At 39.6% G+C, this 17,789-nt stretch overlaps 1 protein-coding gene across 7 annotated transcripts; it reads right to left on the bottom strand.

Annotated features, from left to right (window-relative positions):
* Positions 1 to 1,458: 1,458 nt before the first annotated feature.
* LOC129821252 (endoplasmic reticulum junction formation protein lunapark-A-like) lies at positions 1,459 to 17,407 on the bottom strand. Of its 7 annotated transcripts, none has more exons than XM_055878698.1 (13): positions 17,320 to 17,407; positions 16,228 to 16,322; positions 13,827 to 13,868; positions 12,981 to 13,168; positions 12,818 to 12,876; positions 12,542 to 12,582; positions 10,202 to 10,282; positions 10,015 to 10,066; positions 9,713 to 9,922; positions 7,234 to 7,339; positions 6,966 to 7,051; positions 6,440 to 6,634; positions 1,459 to 2,495 (listed from the first exon to the last, which is right to left on the bottom strand). In XM_055878698.1, exons 2-13 carry the CDS (start codon positions 16,252 to 16,254, stop codon positions 2,326 to 2,328), a joined length of 1,257 nt encoding a protein of 418 aa, XP_055734673.1. In that variant the 5' UTR covers positions 16,255 to 16,322; positions 17,320 to 17,407; the 3' UTR covers positions 1,459 to 2,325. The 7 variants fall into 7 exon arrangements, with proteins under 7 accessions (XP_055734673.1, XP_055734672.1, XP_055734668.1 ...); XM_055878697.1 differs by having other exon boundaries at positions 16,228 to 16,325; positions 17,320 to 17,404; XM_055878693.1 differs by having other exon boundaries at positions 16,228 to 16,325; positions 17,271 to 17,389.
* Positions 17,408 to 17,789: the final 382 nt, after the last annotated feature.

Here is a 17,789-nt window from a genome sequence, read left to right as displayed (position 1 = left end):
TTTTTGCTCTGACATGCACTGTCAACTGTGGGACCTTATATAGACAGTTGTGTGCCTTTCCATATCATGTCCAATCAATTGAATTTACCAAAAGGTGGACTCCAATCAAGTTATAGATATCAAGGAACAGGATGCACCTGATCTAAATTTCGAGTCTCATAGCAAAGGGTCTGAATACTTACATAAATAAGGTATTTCAGTTTTTATTTGTACTACATTTGCAAACATTTATAAAAACCTGTTTTTGCTTTGCCATTATGGGGTACTGTGTGTACATTGATGAAAAAAATAATTAAATCCAGTTTAGAATAATGCTGTAACGCTAACAAAATGTGGAAAAAGTGAAGGGGTCTGAAAACTTTCCAAATGCATTGTATATGTACACTATAAAAAAAGATTCCTAGAGTATCCTTTAGGGGTTCTTCAAATTGAAACTGTGGGGGAACCCCTCTAAGTGCTTTGAAGAACCCTTTAAAAGTTATTCAAAGAACCCCTTTTAACAGATCCTTGCAGAACCTTTTGGGGTTCACTTTTTAACTAACCCCCTCCCGTTATTATTATTAATATGAATAACACAATACTTTAGTTGTCAGTGCTTGTGATTTTAGTGGCAAAGCAGAATTAAAAAAAATCTAAATATGAGGTAAACTACCGGCAGAGCCCCAAGTCCAATGGGTATTTTCTCTGGCGTGTTGATGTTCTCCGTATCCATAGCCAGAATGATTTTGTAGTGCATGGTGATCGAACAGGTTACCTGTTATATTTATCAGAGGCATAGGGGGGGGGGGGGATTATTATACAGATGAATAACAAAACATGCACACGACAGAATTCATACCTTGGTTGTGGTAAATGTGAATTTAAAAAAAAAATGATAATGGTTTTCATACACATACCTTGTCCATAATGTAGAGGCCTATGGGATATTTATTGAAGAGGTAAGGGAGGAGCATGGTAAATGTGATCTGCAAAAAATACCAATTGAACTACCTTTGTATGCCTCGTCTGTATACCTGCAGACACAGACACAAAAGTGAGCAGTTCAGTCATCAGCACCCAGTACAGCTAGCCTTCAACATATTCTTACCTCTGATTGATATCCAGAAATTTGACTAACTGACTTGTTGGATCGGTGGCATCCAATGACGGTGCCACGTTGAAAGTCCCTGAGCGCTTCAGTAAGGCCATTCTACCGCCAATGTTTTGACTATGGAGATTGCATGGCCATGTGCTTGATTTTATACACCTGTCACCAACAGGTGCAGCTGAAATAGCCGAATCCACTAATTTGAAGGGGAGTCCACATACTTTCGTAAATATAGTGTACCTTTTGGAATGGGTGCTTCAGAAATCAGCAGTACATCCTTCTCAACAATGAACTCTGGGAGCCTGAGAGAATGGAGATTAAAACTTGAACTCCAATAGCATGGTCACATGAAACTGGCATTTTCAAACGCATGCAGACAATGACTCAAGTCTTTATTCATTTCAAAGTGGAAACATAAAACGCATCAAGGCACTCGGGTGCAGACGACAGCAATACATCTTCATTTCTCCTCATAAGCAATAAATAAGTACTACTATGACTACTATTACCGTGTAAACATGTGGTTAGTCCCATTGTACTAGGACTACCCAAAACCTAGTCAATACTGTTAAAAAGGCACTAACGTACACCATAGTATCTATAAATATCTGCCTCCTAAAATTATTTAATATCACACCAGATAGGACATTTTTTGCACTTCTGTAGACATTGTAAGACATTCAGTCAAAAGACAAACTACTAAAACAATGTAGCAAATTACTTTAAAAAAAAAAGAAACCCTCATTCTACACATGTGCAGCAACTCAAACTGCTTAGCTAGATTTTGGCTCGTTATCATCATCATCATCTTGCATGCCTGTAGACAAGATGGATATAGACGAGTCACAAATACAATACAGTAGTAATGTGGGAAATTGCTTATGTAGAACACACTATATATGTGCGTCATCGCTAAACTCTTAGCTGAACTAAGTGTGCTGTTGCTTAATGTATAGAAGTGAAAGTACAGTTCATGAAAGTACCGTGGACATGACGTAAAATCTCAAGTGTTGGCTGTTCATTTTTATTCCAATCATTAAATTCATATTGGTATCATGACAACTGACAAGAAAATACCTTTAAGTTAATACCAAACCCTTTGCCTGTTATTCTGCCATTCTACCTCACAGCATTAGTCTAACCATTATTAAGTTTACTTTAAAAACAGAAAGAACACCCCCCCCCCCAAAAAAAGAAGAATATAGCTCTAGCATTAATGAATGTGTTGAAATGACATTCTATTCAACCTCCATGTCTGATACATCCAGCTCCCCATCTGACTTCACTGGGGTGAGTTGCAGAGATTGTGAAGTTCCTGCCACTTCTGTTTCTGGGGCAGTATCTGTGGTCATTGTCATCAACTCCTGGATCTCCTCTTCAGCTGGGGGAGTAGGCTGCTTCTCAGCAACTAAAATTGAGGATCAATTCACAGGCATTTAAGAAAGTAAGCAATGAAGACAATTAAGACATTCTGCCAATCAGGGCCTAAAATGAACACTGGCCACCCGCCAAATGTGGGTGGACTTTAGCATTGGCGGGTAAGATGTCTATTTCACCAGCCACGTTGGTGGGTGGTCAGGGCTCGTGTCACCATTTCACTTGCATTTGTGAATGAAATTTAAAAATAAAAAAAGTCAAGTATGATCACATTTTAGCAAAATTATCATTTTTTCCCACTGTAGCGGTTTAAGTATTTCTGCCATTTTGTTTCATAGCCGGTATGTTAAACCACAAAGTGAAACTACTACAAATCCTACTATTGCCTATCCCACTACAACACTAACTGGCTGGGGGCTGTGCGCACGTGACGAGCGAAACACATTTTTAGTAGCGCTGCGCACAGGTGTAAAAGTTGGTCTAATTTACTTTAAACAAAAGTCTACTGAAGTGAGAATTTGTCCTTCTGTTTCTTGGTTATTTATAAGCTAGGTTGTTTTTCAATGTCTGAGTATCAACTGTTTGGGAAGAGAAGACAAAGCGGCTTCTAGTTGGACTCAAGCTCACAGGCACAAGCATGACGAGTATCGTTTCCACAGTAACCTCTCGCCCTCTTAACCTGTTTGGGCTGCACGCTGAATATTGAAAAAACTGGAAAATGTGTGCACATTTTCAAACGGCCTCCTAAGAAACTTTTTATTTTCCAATATGCATATATTTACTACTGTTGGATAGATAACAGTCTGTAGTTTCTAAAAAGGTTTGAATTGTTTCTCTAAGTCGAACAGAAATATTTTTACAGCCATTTTCCCAGCCGAATTGAGTTTCCCAAAATGCGATGTGTCTCTTTAAGACCTTCTCTATAAAAGGCCATTTGACTTGGGACCATAGGGACACGTCAGAGGCGTACGTCAGACTGTAATGCGGAAGTGAGAATTGAAAGGAGTCGAATATCTCGTCCCTGGACTGAATAACAGAACTTCTTGTGAGAGCTGCGCAGTTAAAATAAAAATCCGGGCGCGAAGGATAATTTGATCTCGGCTTCTGGAACAAGGTAGGTAACGTTGAATATGATGCCTGACTACGATATTATTTGCTACATGTCACAAAATCATCCTAAAGTAGGTTTTTTCAATATACTTTAATTATATTATTGCAATTTATTCTGGACTTTAGATGTGAAACGACGGAAGAATTTTTTGAAGAAACGCTTTCTGGCGCAGCAATGCTACCGTGCTAGCTAACCAAAGAGGGAAATAATTCGTTCTGGAACCCAACTAAAGACTCTACTGGACATTGGACCCCGTTACAACATTCTGATGGAGTACCAAGAAAGATAAGACCCAATTTGGGATGCTTTTTCATATATATGTCGAACTGTTGAATGCTAACGCTGCTAACTATGCTAGGCTAGCGCTTGACTAGAATCAATGCTGCCTTATGCTAGCTTATGATGTTAGCTAATATAACGATATATTGTGTTTTCGCTGTAAAACACTTCAAAAATCGGAAATGTTGTCTGTATTCACAAGATATCTGTCTTTCATTAGTTATCCACCATATGTTTTTCTGAAATGTTTTATGAGGTGTAATTAGTAGCCGACGTTGGTGTATGTATTTTCTCTGGCTACTCCCGGCTGGATTCAGACTGTAGCTATGTATTAGCATTTTTGGGTAGCATCAATGTAAAACAGATTTATAGCTAAAATATGCACTTTTTATGAACAAAACATAGATTTATTGTGTAACATGTTATATGACTGTCATCTGAGGTCGTTTTTTCTGGGCTCTTTAGGTTGGTTTTAGTTTATTTCGGTTGGTTGTGCATGCTACTTCAATCATAATTCATACTTCATAATCATAATTCATACGTGTCTGTCCACTTTTGTATTTGGTGGTGAGCTAACATAAATATATGTGGTGTTTTCTCTGTAAAACATTTAAAAAATCGGACATGTTGGCTGGATTGACAAGATGTTTATCTTTCAAATGCTGTATTGGACTTGTTAATGTGTAAAAGTTAAATATTTTTAAAAAATAGATTTTGAATTTCGCGCTCTGCAGCTGTTGTCATTTTCGGTCCGAGGTCGGGCTTGCACCCCAAACAGGTTAATTAAGGATCAGACCTTTTAAAAAATGTTTTGCCTAAAATGACAAACCCAAATCTAACTGCCTGTAGCTCAGGACTTGAAGCAAGGATATGCATATTCTTGATACTTCAAGTGTTTCCTTTCAAATGGTTTATGGAAATGTGAAATTAATGTAGGAGACTATAACACATTAGATCTGATAAAAGATAATACAAAGAAATGTTTTTTTTTGGTTACATCATCTTTGAAATGCAAGAGAAAAGCCACAATGTATTATTCCAGTTTAGGCACAATTTGGATTTTGGGCACTAAATGGCAGCAGTGTATGTGCATAGTTTTAGACTGATCCAATGAAACATTGCTGTTCAAATTGTATCAAATCTGCCCAAAATGTGCCTAATTGGTTTATTGATACATTTAAGTACAAAACCGTGCACTCTTCAAACATTAGCATGGTATTATTTCATTGTAATAGCTACTGTAAAATGAACAGAGCAGTTAGATAAATTCTTGTTAAAGCTTTCTGCCCATATCAGATATGTCTGTGTCCTGGGAAATGTTCTTGTTACTTACAACCTCATGCTAATCACATTAGTTCAACTGTCCCGTGGGGGTGGGGTGGGCACCGAAGATGTTAAAGGGGCAGGTGAACATTTGTGTCTCATCTGATATTTTGGTTAAATGTAATTAAACAATATACCACATTACGCCTGCCTAGTTATACGTTTCAGAAACATTGCAACGCATGCTCATCCGCTTGTGTTTTGTTGGTGTAATTTGTGTGAATATAATTATTTTTGGGCTACTAAAAAAATCTGAGTGGGTGGTAGATTTATTTAAATCAGTGGCTGGCGGACAGTCAAGTTCTTCCACACCGATCGACAAACCATTTATGTATGGACCTTGTTTGTGCATGGGAGCATTGTCATGCTGAAACAGGCAAGGGCCTACCCCAAACTGTTGCCACAAAGTTAGAAGCACAAAATCGCCTAGAATGTCATTGTATGCTGTAGCGTTAAGATTTCCCGTCACTGGAACCAATGGGCCTAACCCGAACCATGAAAAACAACCCGAGACCATTAGTCCACCACCAAACTTTAGTTGGCACTATGCATTGGGACAGGTAACGTTCAACAGGCATCCGCCAAACGCAGATATGTCCGTCTGACTGCCAGATGGGAATGCGTGATTAATCACTCCAGAGAAGGCATTTCCACTGCTCCAGAGTCCAATGGAGGCGAGCTTTACACCACTCCAGCCGATGCTTGGCATTGGGTATGGTGATCTTAGACTTGTGTGCAGTTGCTCGGCCCATGGAAAGCCATTTCATGAAGCTGCCGACGAACAGCTGACGCTGCTTCAAGAGGCAGTTTGAAACTCGATATTGAGTGTTGCAACCGAGGACAGACGATTTTTACGAGCTTCAGCACTCGCCGGTCCCGTTCTGTGAGCTTGTGTGGCCTACCACTTCGCAGCGGAGCCGTGGTTGCTCCTGGATGTTTCCACTTCACAATAACAGCACTTCCAGTTAACCGGGGCAGCTCCACAGGACAGAAATTTACTTGTTGGTAAGGTGCATCCTATGACGGTGCCACGTTGAAAGTCACTGAGCTCTTCATTAAGGTCATTCTACGGTCAACGTTCGTCTACGGCAATTGCATGGCTGTGCGCTAAACTTTAAACACCCGTGTGGCTGAAATAGCCAAATTCACTCATTTTAAGTGGTGTCCACACACTATATATGCAGAAGTATCTTGTTGAACCAAGTAGCCGTGTGAACATCTATATTTGGGAACAAAAATTATGAGGTTGCGCAGAGACATACCTGCAGTAGTGGGACTCTCATCAGCTTCAGGGGCAGGTGCTGGTTCTACGGGTGCTGGTTCTACGGGTGCTGGCGATGTTGGTATGGGTGCGTGTGAGGGAGTCTTTGCCTCAGCAGTGACCTCAGAGAGTCGGGGGGCTTGGGGTCTGGTCTTTCTCGCAGGATTCAGGACATAACAATATGCACATCTGAAGGCTGAAACGAGACACATAAACCACCATGCCCAAAGCACACTGTCAACTGAATGATAGTCATACATTTCCAAGTAGACACAGATTCATGTATAATGAAAATGAAACCAATGATATTCCAAGAAGAATTGAGTCAAAGACGCATAAACTCATCAGATCGATGGGTTACACTCGTTTGCATAGTCAATCTAGATGGGCTCTTTTTGCTTACAGAGGCTGGTAGTGGCAGAGGCTTTTAAGAGCTTGATGATATACGGCACTGCCAAATGCTAGAGGGCAAATGAAGGCGCAGTGTTTGATGGAGACTGACAGAGTCGTGTTTCTCCAAATCTTACCAACATATTCAAATTCCTCTTTTAATGCCATGCCGTTATGGGTGAGACACTGCTGGCATATGAGGGCATATCTGGAGGGAGAAAATCTGTTAGAACGCATACATGCAATGAAATTAATAAAGATAATTTTGCTGGTTTAAAAAATGTAGCAATTGTCACAAGAAATACATTTAACTGTACATTCCTATAGCGCTACATGGTCACAAATACATATTTGATTTCCAAAAGCAAATATTTGGGTGACACTCAAGCGGAAGCTACATTTTACCTATTCTGAGGGCCATCGCCAACAAAGTACTCAATGACCCTGTCCATGGTGCCTCTATCCCGGGGGAGAACAGGTCTGGCCAAGGGTGGGCCTGGAGGGTGCATTCCTGTTATGGCAGACACACATGCACATTAGCTGCACAAAGTCTGTGGTCTCAAAACACAAATCGTCACACTGTGCCAGAGGAGAAGAAAACAGACAAAGCTACAGTTAGCGGCAGAGGACCATGATAAACGGTTGATACAGACAGGTTTTAATAATGACTTGGAAATGGATCTCACTTGCAAAGCACTTGAACGAGAATCCCTGCTGTGTTGCTGAGCAGTAATTAATATAATCTAACATCAAGAGCAATCATAGGAAGATGACTGGTCATTTCTGGGAGACTTGGCAAAGTCTCAGCTTCCTGCTGCTTATTCATTTACCAACATATGGAAACTCTGTGGTGACTCTTTCTATCAAATTGCTTTTCACTTTCAATTTTCCACAAAAGTGCCTGAGTTTCGAGCCATATGAAACATTTGCATGGTGTGCCCATGCCAAACGCAATTTTACCTGGCATTAGAAAGGCATTTAGTAAGATTTCAGTACCAATGCCCAGAGAACAAATGCCGGCCTACCTAATTAATCATAGTTAAAGTGATCTTGGCTCTTGTATACCTCAGTTGGCATTCCACATGGCAATTACACCATGTTGCTTTCTCTGGGAACGCAAACAGTCTTTAACGGTTTGCCCTCTTTCGCATTTCCTATGAAGTGTCCAAGGCCAGACCGCATGTTTACATAAGAGTAAATATACACTTAACATAAACTGACAGTAGCTAGGTTTCCATCCAATGGGCGACAGATTTTAATGTTGTAAAAGATTGTAAAATCTGCATAAAAACTACATAGGCGTTTTCCCACGAGATGACCCATCAAACTGACTTGTTGTGGATAAATGGTTGTGCGTGTTGATGTAGTGCACATAAAAATTACTTCTGCGGTTAAATTCCTATGTACCTAATAAAAAAATACAAGTTAAATGGTTTCAAATCGTATTTTCAACTCTACTACTGGTTGTCACAACAAATGTGTTGGAAAGCGAATGAGCCCATGCTGGTTTTCGCGCATGTGCTCTAGCCAACAGCAGATTTCACTTGACTGGGCAGGAGCGCAACCATGGGTGGGCCTGGGAGGGCATAGCCAAACAGAATTAGTTTCCCCCCCCACAAAAGCTTTATTACAGACAGAAATACTCCTCAGTTTCATCAGCTGTCCGGTTGGCTGGTCTCAGACAATCCCGCATGTGAAGATGCCGGATGTGGATGTCCTGGGCTGGCTTGGTTACACGTGGTCTGCAGTTGTGAGGCTGGTTGGACGTACTGCCAAATTCTCTAAAACGACATTGTATGCAGCTTATGGTAAAAAGACTAACATTAAATTCTCTGGCAAGAGCTCTGGCGGACATTCTTGCAGTCAGCATGCCAATTGCACGCAGCTTAAAAAATGTGGCATTGTGTTGTGTGACAAAACTGCACATTTTAGAGTGGCCTTCTGTCCTCAGCACAAGGTACACCTGTGTAATGATCATGCAGTTTATCAGCTTCTTGATATGACACACCTGTCAGGTGGTTGGATTATCTTGGCAATGGGAAGTCTCACTAATAGGGATGTAAACAATTTTGTGCCCAATTTGAGAGAAATTAGCTTTTTGTGTATAGAACATTTCTATGATCATTTATTTCAGCTCATGAAACCAACACTTCACTTGTTGCGTTTATATTTTTGTTCAGTATAATTTCATCCGTAGCCTAATAAAGAAAAAGCTTTCCAGAGTTGTAGTGTCAATACCACACAACATATCATCGCGTGACTCCAAGTTTACTTCCATATAATATTAGATCAATATATGCGCATTAAGGCGTTTCCACCACCATTTACTACATAATTCATTTTACAGACAAAAAGACACCACCTTGTCTAGCATATTTTGTTTTGTCTATATTTGGAAAGTTTAACGACAAGCCTTCTGTTTCCTTCAGGCCTGTCATGACTTCTTTTAATCCTACATGTACTTCACTCGCATAAAAAGGTTTGATAGAAACCTGGCTAGTGTCCAGTTTATTTTGGAATCACCCTTGGTTGTGAGAAATCTTAATGAAAATACATTCAAAACTAATTTAATTGGAACAAATTTGATGTTGAAAATGGCCCTAAAATCTAGGTACAATTTCATACCTATTGACTTTGTTAACCATTATCGCCTCTTCTCTGGAGCAAGCTTGACCTTCAGTTTGTTTTACGGCAAACCCTACCATAATGGATTCAAATACTACACTTAATTGGTCATAACTACCATTTGTAAAACAAACTGTCATACGTGTACTGTTTTAAAGAAAAAAAAGTCCCATCCCTGAAGAACTGGTGAGACAGGGATGGGTAAATCACCTTAAAATCGACCACATTATGATGTGGTCCCCGTGTGCAGCTAACTCACCCACTCCTGGAACAGGTGTGCCAGGGGTCATGGGCCTCTTCATCAAGCTCTGCTGAGCAGCCTCAGCAGACAGTATTCTCTCTGGGGGTCCTCCAGGAGCTGAGTGGAGGGGCGGTCCTGCATGGGTGGCCCCTGGTGCCAGAAGAGGACGTGCTGCAGCAGGAGTCACCGCCACCGGGGGCCGAGGAGTGACATGCCGCTGACGGAGTTCTAATGGAGGAAACAATGCAGGGATTATGTTTATCAGTGGTCTGCAACGCAAGCACATGAAAGGCCTTAATATATCTAGCCAACTATATTACCTTGGCCAGGTTTTGGAGTCATAGGTGTTCCACTTGGAATAGATTCTGGCACCTTCAAATTGGAAACAAGATTTGAAGGATACTTTCAAGGTTAATTATAGCGGCAGGTAGACTAGCGGTTAAGAGCATTGGGGGGGGGGGGGGTATTCAAAGAATTAGTGGGCTCAGAGGAAGATGGAATACTCACCTTTGTCTTTGAATCAGGATCAAATCTCTCCAAAATAATTTTTGCGTTTTTATACGTTTCAGTCTCCATCACCTCTAGAAGCTGTTGGACAGAAACAGTTCATATTTTCAATGTAAAAGGGCAAATACAGCACAAATTGAAAGTCAGGTTGATTTGTTACACCTGTTTGGGTTATTTAAAAAAATAATAATAATCTGTCAAACATCATAGTATTCGTCTTCAGGCAAGCATTGGAGTATTGAATCAAGGATTGGTGTTCCAGTTAACTCCTTTGACTACGCAGGTTTCTATTCAAGACGCTTATGTTTGATCTGTTAATTGACTAATGATGTTATGACACATCACCATTCCATACATTTAATTCTGTTCAAATCCAATAAGTAATGAAGACATCAATGATGACTAATGTCATACCTTCCATATCATCATTAATCAAATTAATAAGAGCAAGTGAACACACTAATTGATTTCTTGAAATAATGAACTGCTTTAAAAACAGGTGGGTCCTACGACCCACATCTATCCTGTCATGCATCTGTACAGATCAGGGCCCATAAACACAAAGCGTCTCAGAGTAGGCGTGCTGATCTAAGATCTGTTCATACAAATCTTATTCATTATGATCTAAAAGACAAAACTGATGCTAGATCAGCACTCCTACTCTGAGAAGCTTTGTGGATGCAGGCCCAAGTCTTTACAATGCCTGGAAAAATGTTAAACATATCAATATGATGCGTTGGTGTTTGAAGTATGTTGATATTCTCAACTAGATGTTTCTTCTCCAGTCTTATGAAACTCCACAAAATGAGCTACCTACAGAAGTCAAAATGGCAGCCAGACCAACAATCTATCACTGCAATGTTGAAGGTTTTGAAAATGAAAGTGGCAGTAGTAAGCCTACATCCTTTAAAAAAGGCCCAATGCAGCAAAAACATTTTTTTTTACATCAATATCAAATAATTTCTGGGTAGAAATTTAGTACCTTATTGGGATATATTTCCTTTTTTTTTTAAGGGGAAAAATAGCTTTTTAGCAAAACTATTGCTCAAGAAAGAATTTTGTTAGGGCTGTCTGGGACTGGTTTGAGTGGGGAGGGGGAAAACAAAAAACTAGCTGTAGGCAGAGAGGTTTGTAACTCTTGGTATAGTGGGGCGGCAGGTAACCTAGTGGTTAGAGCATTGGGCCAAGGATATAGCTCATTCGAGGTTGCGACACCAGGAATGAAAGAGTGTAGCAAATTCGGGGGTCTGACAAGATAAAAATCTGTCGTTCTACCCCTGAACAACACAGTTAACCCACTTCCTAGGCCATCATTGCAAATAAGAATTTGTTTAACTGACTTGCCTAGTTAAATAAAAAAATAAAAAATTGTTCTATTAACCAATTTACTGCATGGTGATGTCACCATGGAAAGCAGAAACTCCCGCCAACAAAAAACTGCTAATTAGAAGGTCCTGTGTAGATAGTTGCTTGTTGAAAATACAATCAGGAAATAACACTGATAAAAATGTTAACACTTTCAGTCTTAGTTTCATCAGCTGTACAATCTGATATAAAACACAGAAATTAATTTTGACTGCTTTGGGCCTTTAAAGCTGGAATCTTTAATGGTAAAATAGCCCTGTCAGTTTGCGATACTACACCAAAGTTAATGCAAACAACCAACGTTTTATGTACTGCATAAACATTTTGCAATGCTGCACGACGCTCCTGAGCTCGGCAACCAATAGAGCAGCCAGGTGTTTGAGCAACTTCATGTCAGGGAAATACCAAATATTGCTAATTGTTTACGAAAAATAAGAATTACACGCACTACTTCAATAATGGAGTGTGAAAATCCATCAGCCATAATTATTGAAAGTTATTAGTCATGAGATGACAAGCAATTTCTCAGATTTATTTCCTTCTAGCACTTTCCTTTTAGCAGAGTGCTTAACCAAGTAAAGTCTTTATGCAAATTAATGGCTACCTGCATTGATTTTAGATTATTTATTAGGTGTAGCAATTATTTAAGCAGTGCTATAAAAGCTCAATAATAGCAAGGCGCCACATGTAGACTCCTGCAAAACTTAGGTACGACACCCTGTAAGTGTTCATCTCAATATAGAGGAAAATGCCAGATTAAGCCCACATAAAATAAGTTACAGGATGTAAAAATGGATAAGGTTTTTTTGAAGTGCAGACATCTCAGCTCTTTCATATGACACCTTCACAAATTATTAGGGGATCCACATTGTTTTTCACCCTTTTCAAGATAAGGGATCAGCTATGGTGGAATCGAATTGCAGTCTAGACGATGTTCACCCAATAAAAAGCAACCCTGAGAAAAAGTGAATTTACCATTTTTCGTTTTTGTGATTTGAGGTCCTCCAATTTTTCATCTGAAACAAAAAATGACATTTGAGTGATTATACCAAAAGCAGAATGTCAAATAAAATTGTATTAGAAACATGCGCCAAATACAGATGTAGCAGACCTTAGTGAAATGCTTACTTACGAGCCCCTAACCAACAATGCAGTAAAAAAAAAAAAAAAAAAAAAGACCACGTATAGATAAGAGATTAGCAGCGGTGTCATAATGATGAGGCAGAGGTAAATAAAGTTCAAAGCACATACTGTTTTTTTCTGTTCTTCTTTTAAAAAGAGTGCGCAGCCCCTTTCGAAGGAGCCATACACTGTTGAAAGAACAATTAGAACCTCAATTGCAGGTTCAGTAACAAACTATTAGTAGTAATAGCAATCAATTTCTTTAGAAATGTTTTTAAATGGCTATACTTACAATAGTGGAAATACTACAAAAGGAAGGACCAATATGACCTTTCCAATCATCTGTTCAGGGAGGTACCAAAGATACACAATTATGCTAGCCATCAGGTAAAGAAGAGATGAGTACTGAAGCAGTCTCCACACCCATAACTTCAACTGTTTTTGATACAGTTCTTGACATTCCTCACAAGCCTGGATATCCTGTAAAAAACAATGATCATGCTCCTCAAAAAAAACACATTGAATATAGCCCAGCTCTCTCACTATAAACTGACAAAAGAAGCTTAGTATTCCCAAATTATAATACTAATATCAGAACTTTTAGTTATCCAACATAACCCTATGGCTACAAGTATGTCAATACTGTACCTCGTGTGTATGATGAATACATAAACAACCAGCATAAAGCCAAACATCAATACAATAGAAGTGTTGGAACCTGGACTGTGGCGTAACATTTGGAAACATAGGACTTTTCCATCCTTCCTCTTGTGATCTTGACAAAAGCCTATGTATTCAACGCAGGCTTAAATCAGACTGCATTACCAACTTATCTTTCCTTTATATTTAGACGGAAAGGAAACACCTTTGGTTCTCGGTGTTGATTAACCTCACCCCCAAAAATATCAGTTGGTGGACAGCGTAGCGACCTATCCTCCGCTGGTGCTAGGAACCATGTGTGTCTGTCACTCTACTGGACATTGGTTCCAGTGGTCTAAACCTCGAGCGAGACAGGGTCTGTATAATGTAACAAGGTCAATCTCTAGTCTAGAGCAAGTTCCCAAAATACTCTTGATCAACGCCATCTTGAGGGAGTGTAGAGGCTAAAAATATTTTTTCAAAAAGCAGAAACACATACCTTATCAATTCCTTCCAAAACCTCTACAGTTGATGGCTTAGTCTGTTCAAAGAAAAATAAATAAGATACAATTAGAGATTGAAGACTTGCATTGAGTTCAGTTTTACAAAAGCAGGGTACCATCCATAGGTTATGACCATTGAAGCATAGGCTTATTTTCTGGAATTTTGAGGGTCCCTACATTGTCTTCCAGTTTGCGTAAGTTCAAAGTACTGCATGTTCCCACCAAATGTTCCCATTCAGAACACAACTTCTGAAAAATAGTACTGTCCATTAATCTAGATATGTGCAGATTGTTGCTTCTCTTGGAGAAATGCAAGAGAACTATTGAGTCATTGTAGTATTTTTTTTTTATTAAATAAACTTGTGATGAACAAACCTTTCATTCAAAACCACTTGCATTTCCACTTGAGGTATAAAATATACTGTTCATTACAGGACATAGCTGGGGCCACTAATACAAATAAATGCACTCGCTGCTGTACGTCACTTTGGATAAAATTGTCTGCTAAACCGTATATAGGCCTATAGTATCATCATTACATTTACCATTATCATTTTGATATGATAACAATGCTATTGTCCATTACCCCTTAAAACAGCATTTGTTTTTAGGAAGTGCTAAATAGCAAAACCATAACATGTGAAAGCAGAGGTTTTTATATCTTTCCTGTCCCATGCATGAACATATTGCACTAAACAGAGCTCCAACAAGTGAACGATCACTGGACTTGAATTACATATCGGCCAATGAGTATCACCCACACATTCTCCTCTATACTAGAAGAAAATTACAAAGTTATTTCAGACATATACACTGCCAAGCAATGTAGACAGACCGAGTCAACTAATCCCTTTCACGACTTAACATCCAATGAAAGATCTTCAGTGTGTTTGTGAGCATTGCAGAGCACTTTAACGCCGCACTATTTAAATGTCAAACAAGTTACGCCATACATTCTATAGCAGGGATGGGCAACTTTGATGGGGGTGGGGGACCACACATTTTGAACTCACGAGGGCCTGCTTGGCTCACGGGTCTGCATACCCCACAGCCATACCCAAACATGCAGTCAACTGATTTGTGCAACTAACTCATTTGTGCAGGTAAACTATTTCACTCTTAACTAAATGCATAATACTAGTACCTAGGACCAACCCCTAAGTGAAATTTGGTTGCTCTCCCCCCAGGATAGTTTTTTGATTTCAAGTACATTTCCTGCAATTACACACATTTTTTCATAGGGCGTAGAGAAAGTTTTAAAGCAAAAAAATATAATAAAGCGCAGTTTTACATCTAATTTCCTTCAATTCCACAAATTTTGCCATGACTTATACCATGCTAAAGTAAAGACTGTGCATCTCTGGGCGATGAACTACCGCTTCCCTGGGTCATTTCATGTGTGTATCTGAGCTATTGCCGTTTAAATCAGGCAGCAGTTGGGCCGGTAAGACGTAGCATTATGATAAGGTTGTGCTCACTACACTGGAAGTAAACAGGAGTAGGACTTTAAGATCGCAAAAACGTCTATCATACATGTCAGATTTCAATACTGGCCCATGTCATAATGCAGTTTGAACATGGTGAGAATATAGACTCCTAAATTGACAGTGCAGTTTTAGACGATTTACAGCTAACTAGCTACTTCACGTGCGGATATTGACTTTGATATTACTGCATGTGGCTACGTACCTAGCTAGCTAGCCCATAGAGAGCATTGCCGATTTTGTAGTAAACTTCAGCTGCAAGAGAATTCCACAACAATTTTCACATTGCTACCAACCGTATAACGACAAAATTAAACAATTGTTTACAAAAGATATTGTCCTCACATATTAGTGGTATGTAACACTGTAAATTATAGGAATTGTTTCTTTAATATGTTATCAGAGAGACAGACAAAAATAAATAAATCAATGGGGTACCCTGGAGGTCAGGGCCCCTGGGCAAATGCACGGTCAGTATAAGGCCATGATTACTACAAGTTTAGATAACTGGCTAAACTAACCTCCCAATCTACATCTTTTTAGCTGACATGGGTAATTGAATGACCAACATAAGCAAAAAACTGCTGATGCACAACCAAATTTCAAAATTTCACCTTGTGTATTCTACTATTCTAACTCTAAACAGTAAACCGAGAGCCTAAAAAAAAAATAATAATTGAATGCGTATTCAATCTATACATCAGTGAAGGCTGATGAGGAGAGGACGGCTCACAATGGCTGGAACAGAGCGAATGGAATCAAACACATTGAAGCCATGTACTTGTTGTATTTGATACAATTCCACCTTTTCCACTCCAGCCATTACCACAAGCCCAGCCTCCCCAATTAAGGTGCCACTAACCTACTGTGATACATATCCTTGAGAGGAAAACACAGGTTATGCAATACGTACCCTAAACCGGGATATTACAACCCCCATGTTGAGGACCAAATGGAGTCAGTCTTTTTAGAGCCCTCTGATTTTTGAAGTCCCCCAGTGGTATTCACCTGCTGACAAAAATGTACTGTTAGGAATGTAGACTGAGATTAGCTATCAAAACAAAATATAAGTAATCAATTATTGTGCAAGGAAGGTAGCTGATGATAATGCATGTGTGTGTCCAATTTACTGACACTGTGAATTCACTTGTGTGGGACTCAAGATCCATAACGTTATCAACTTTTGAAAGCATTATTCTTGATTGACATATTGGCTAAATTACATACATTGGCTAGCTTATCCCAAAGTGGGTCCCATGACGCATGTGTTTACCTGTCCAGGATTCATCAAGAGTGTAGCGTATGTTTTGAAGCGAGCAAGCAACAGTTTGATGCGTGTCCAAAGGCACAATAACAGAACAAGTTTGGAATGTATAGACTCTAGCTAAGCCTCGAATAAGCTAACTACAGCACCGCTCTAAATTTGGAAACTTCGCTCGACCACAACGAGATGCTGTGACGCTAACACATTACCTCGTTTAATTTATGATGCATTTCTTAAAATTGGTTGACGGTACCGTTCACATTGCCCAGAAAAACAAAATGCACACTGTGACATAGTCAACCAAATGTGTGCATGAAATAGCTAGACGGCACACTGCGCTGGAGTTAGCTAAGTACTAGTTAGTATACACAAGCTAATTTAGTTAGCTAACTAGGGCTTGGCTCATGGGCAGAAGTGTTCAACATCAAGCGACATAACTCGCTAGCCAATTCGACCTTCTTGCAGAGAAGGGGGAAACTAGCTAGTTAGTTACTAAATTGACTAACTCAAAAGTGTGTCAAGTTGCAGCGTTCTAACCATCGTTGTTCTAGCTAGCAACTTTAGCTTCATGCAACTTTAAACTAGCAGTCGCTATTTCAACTAGACACTTGATCGAAAACGCGATTCAATATCAAGGAACACACTTTTTTCTGCTAGCACTGGCGTTTACAACTAATTCTGAAGCAATTTACCTGGACAGTATTTATGTCCGAAGTTCATCTGTGACTGAAACAAAATTACCTCTATATTGTTGCTTATATATTAGGGGCGGAAGAACATAAGCGACCCACTTCTGACGTCAGAAGCCACGCAAACGTGTCCCTAACCGCAGATCCAGGGTCGGTTTATGTGAGTTCACATAATACCGCATACGCTGTAACGTTGGCCATGCTGGCTTCACCACGTGACAGGGGACTTCGTGTCAGTGATTTTTTTTAGCAAACTCGTAATGGCTCCTCCAAACTGTAACGTGTTGCCATATGAGCATGTTGTTTTACTAAGTGCAAAGTAATTGGACACAAAGTTACTCACGCGAGGTGGTCAAATTTGGCTACCCCATACCTCCATTTCTAAACAATCAGCCCATACAAATGCAAGACACATTTGAATAGTTAAAGAGCGACTGACCCTAAAAAGCAAGGTACCCCTTTGAAAATGGTCTTTGTGGCATCGATATGAGTCATACACACTTATTGTAGTGTCAAAATTTA

This window comes from Salvelinus fontinalis, chromosome 23 (assembly GCF_029448725.1).
Source record: "Salvelinus fontinalis isolate EN_2023a chromosome 23, ASM2944872v1, whole genome shotgun sequence".
NCBI lineage: Eukaryota > Metazoa > Chordata > Actinopteri > Salmoniformes > Salmonidae > Salvelinus > Salvelinus fontinalis.
The sequence above is the reverse complement of the archived record's forward strand: the minus strand, read 5'-3'. Positions and strand labels throughout refer to the sequence as shown.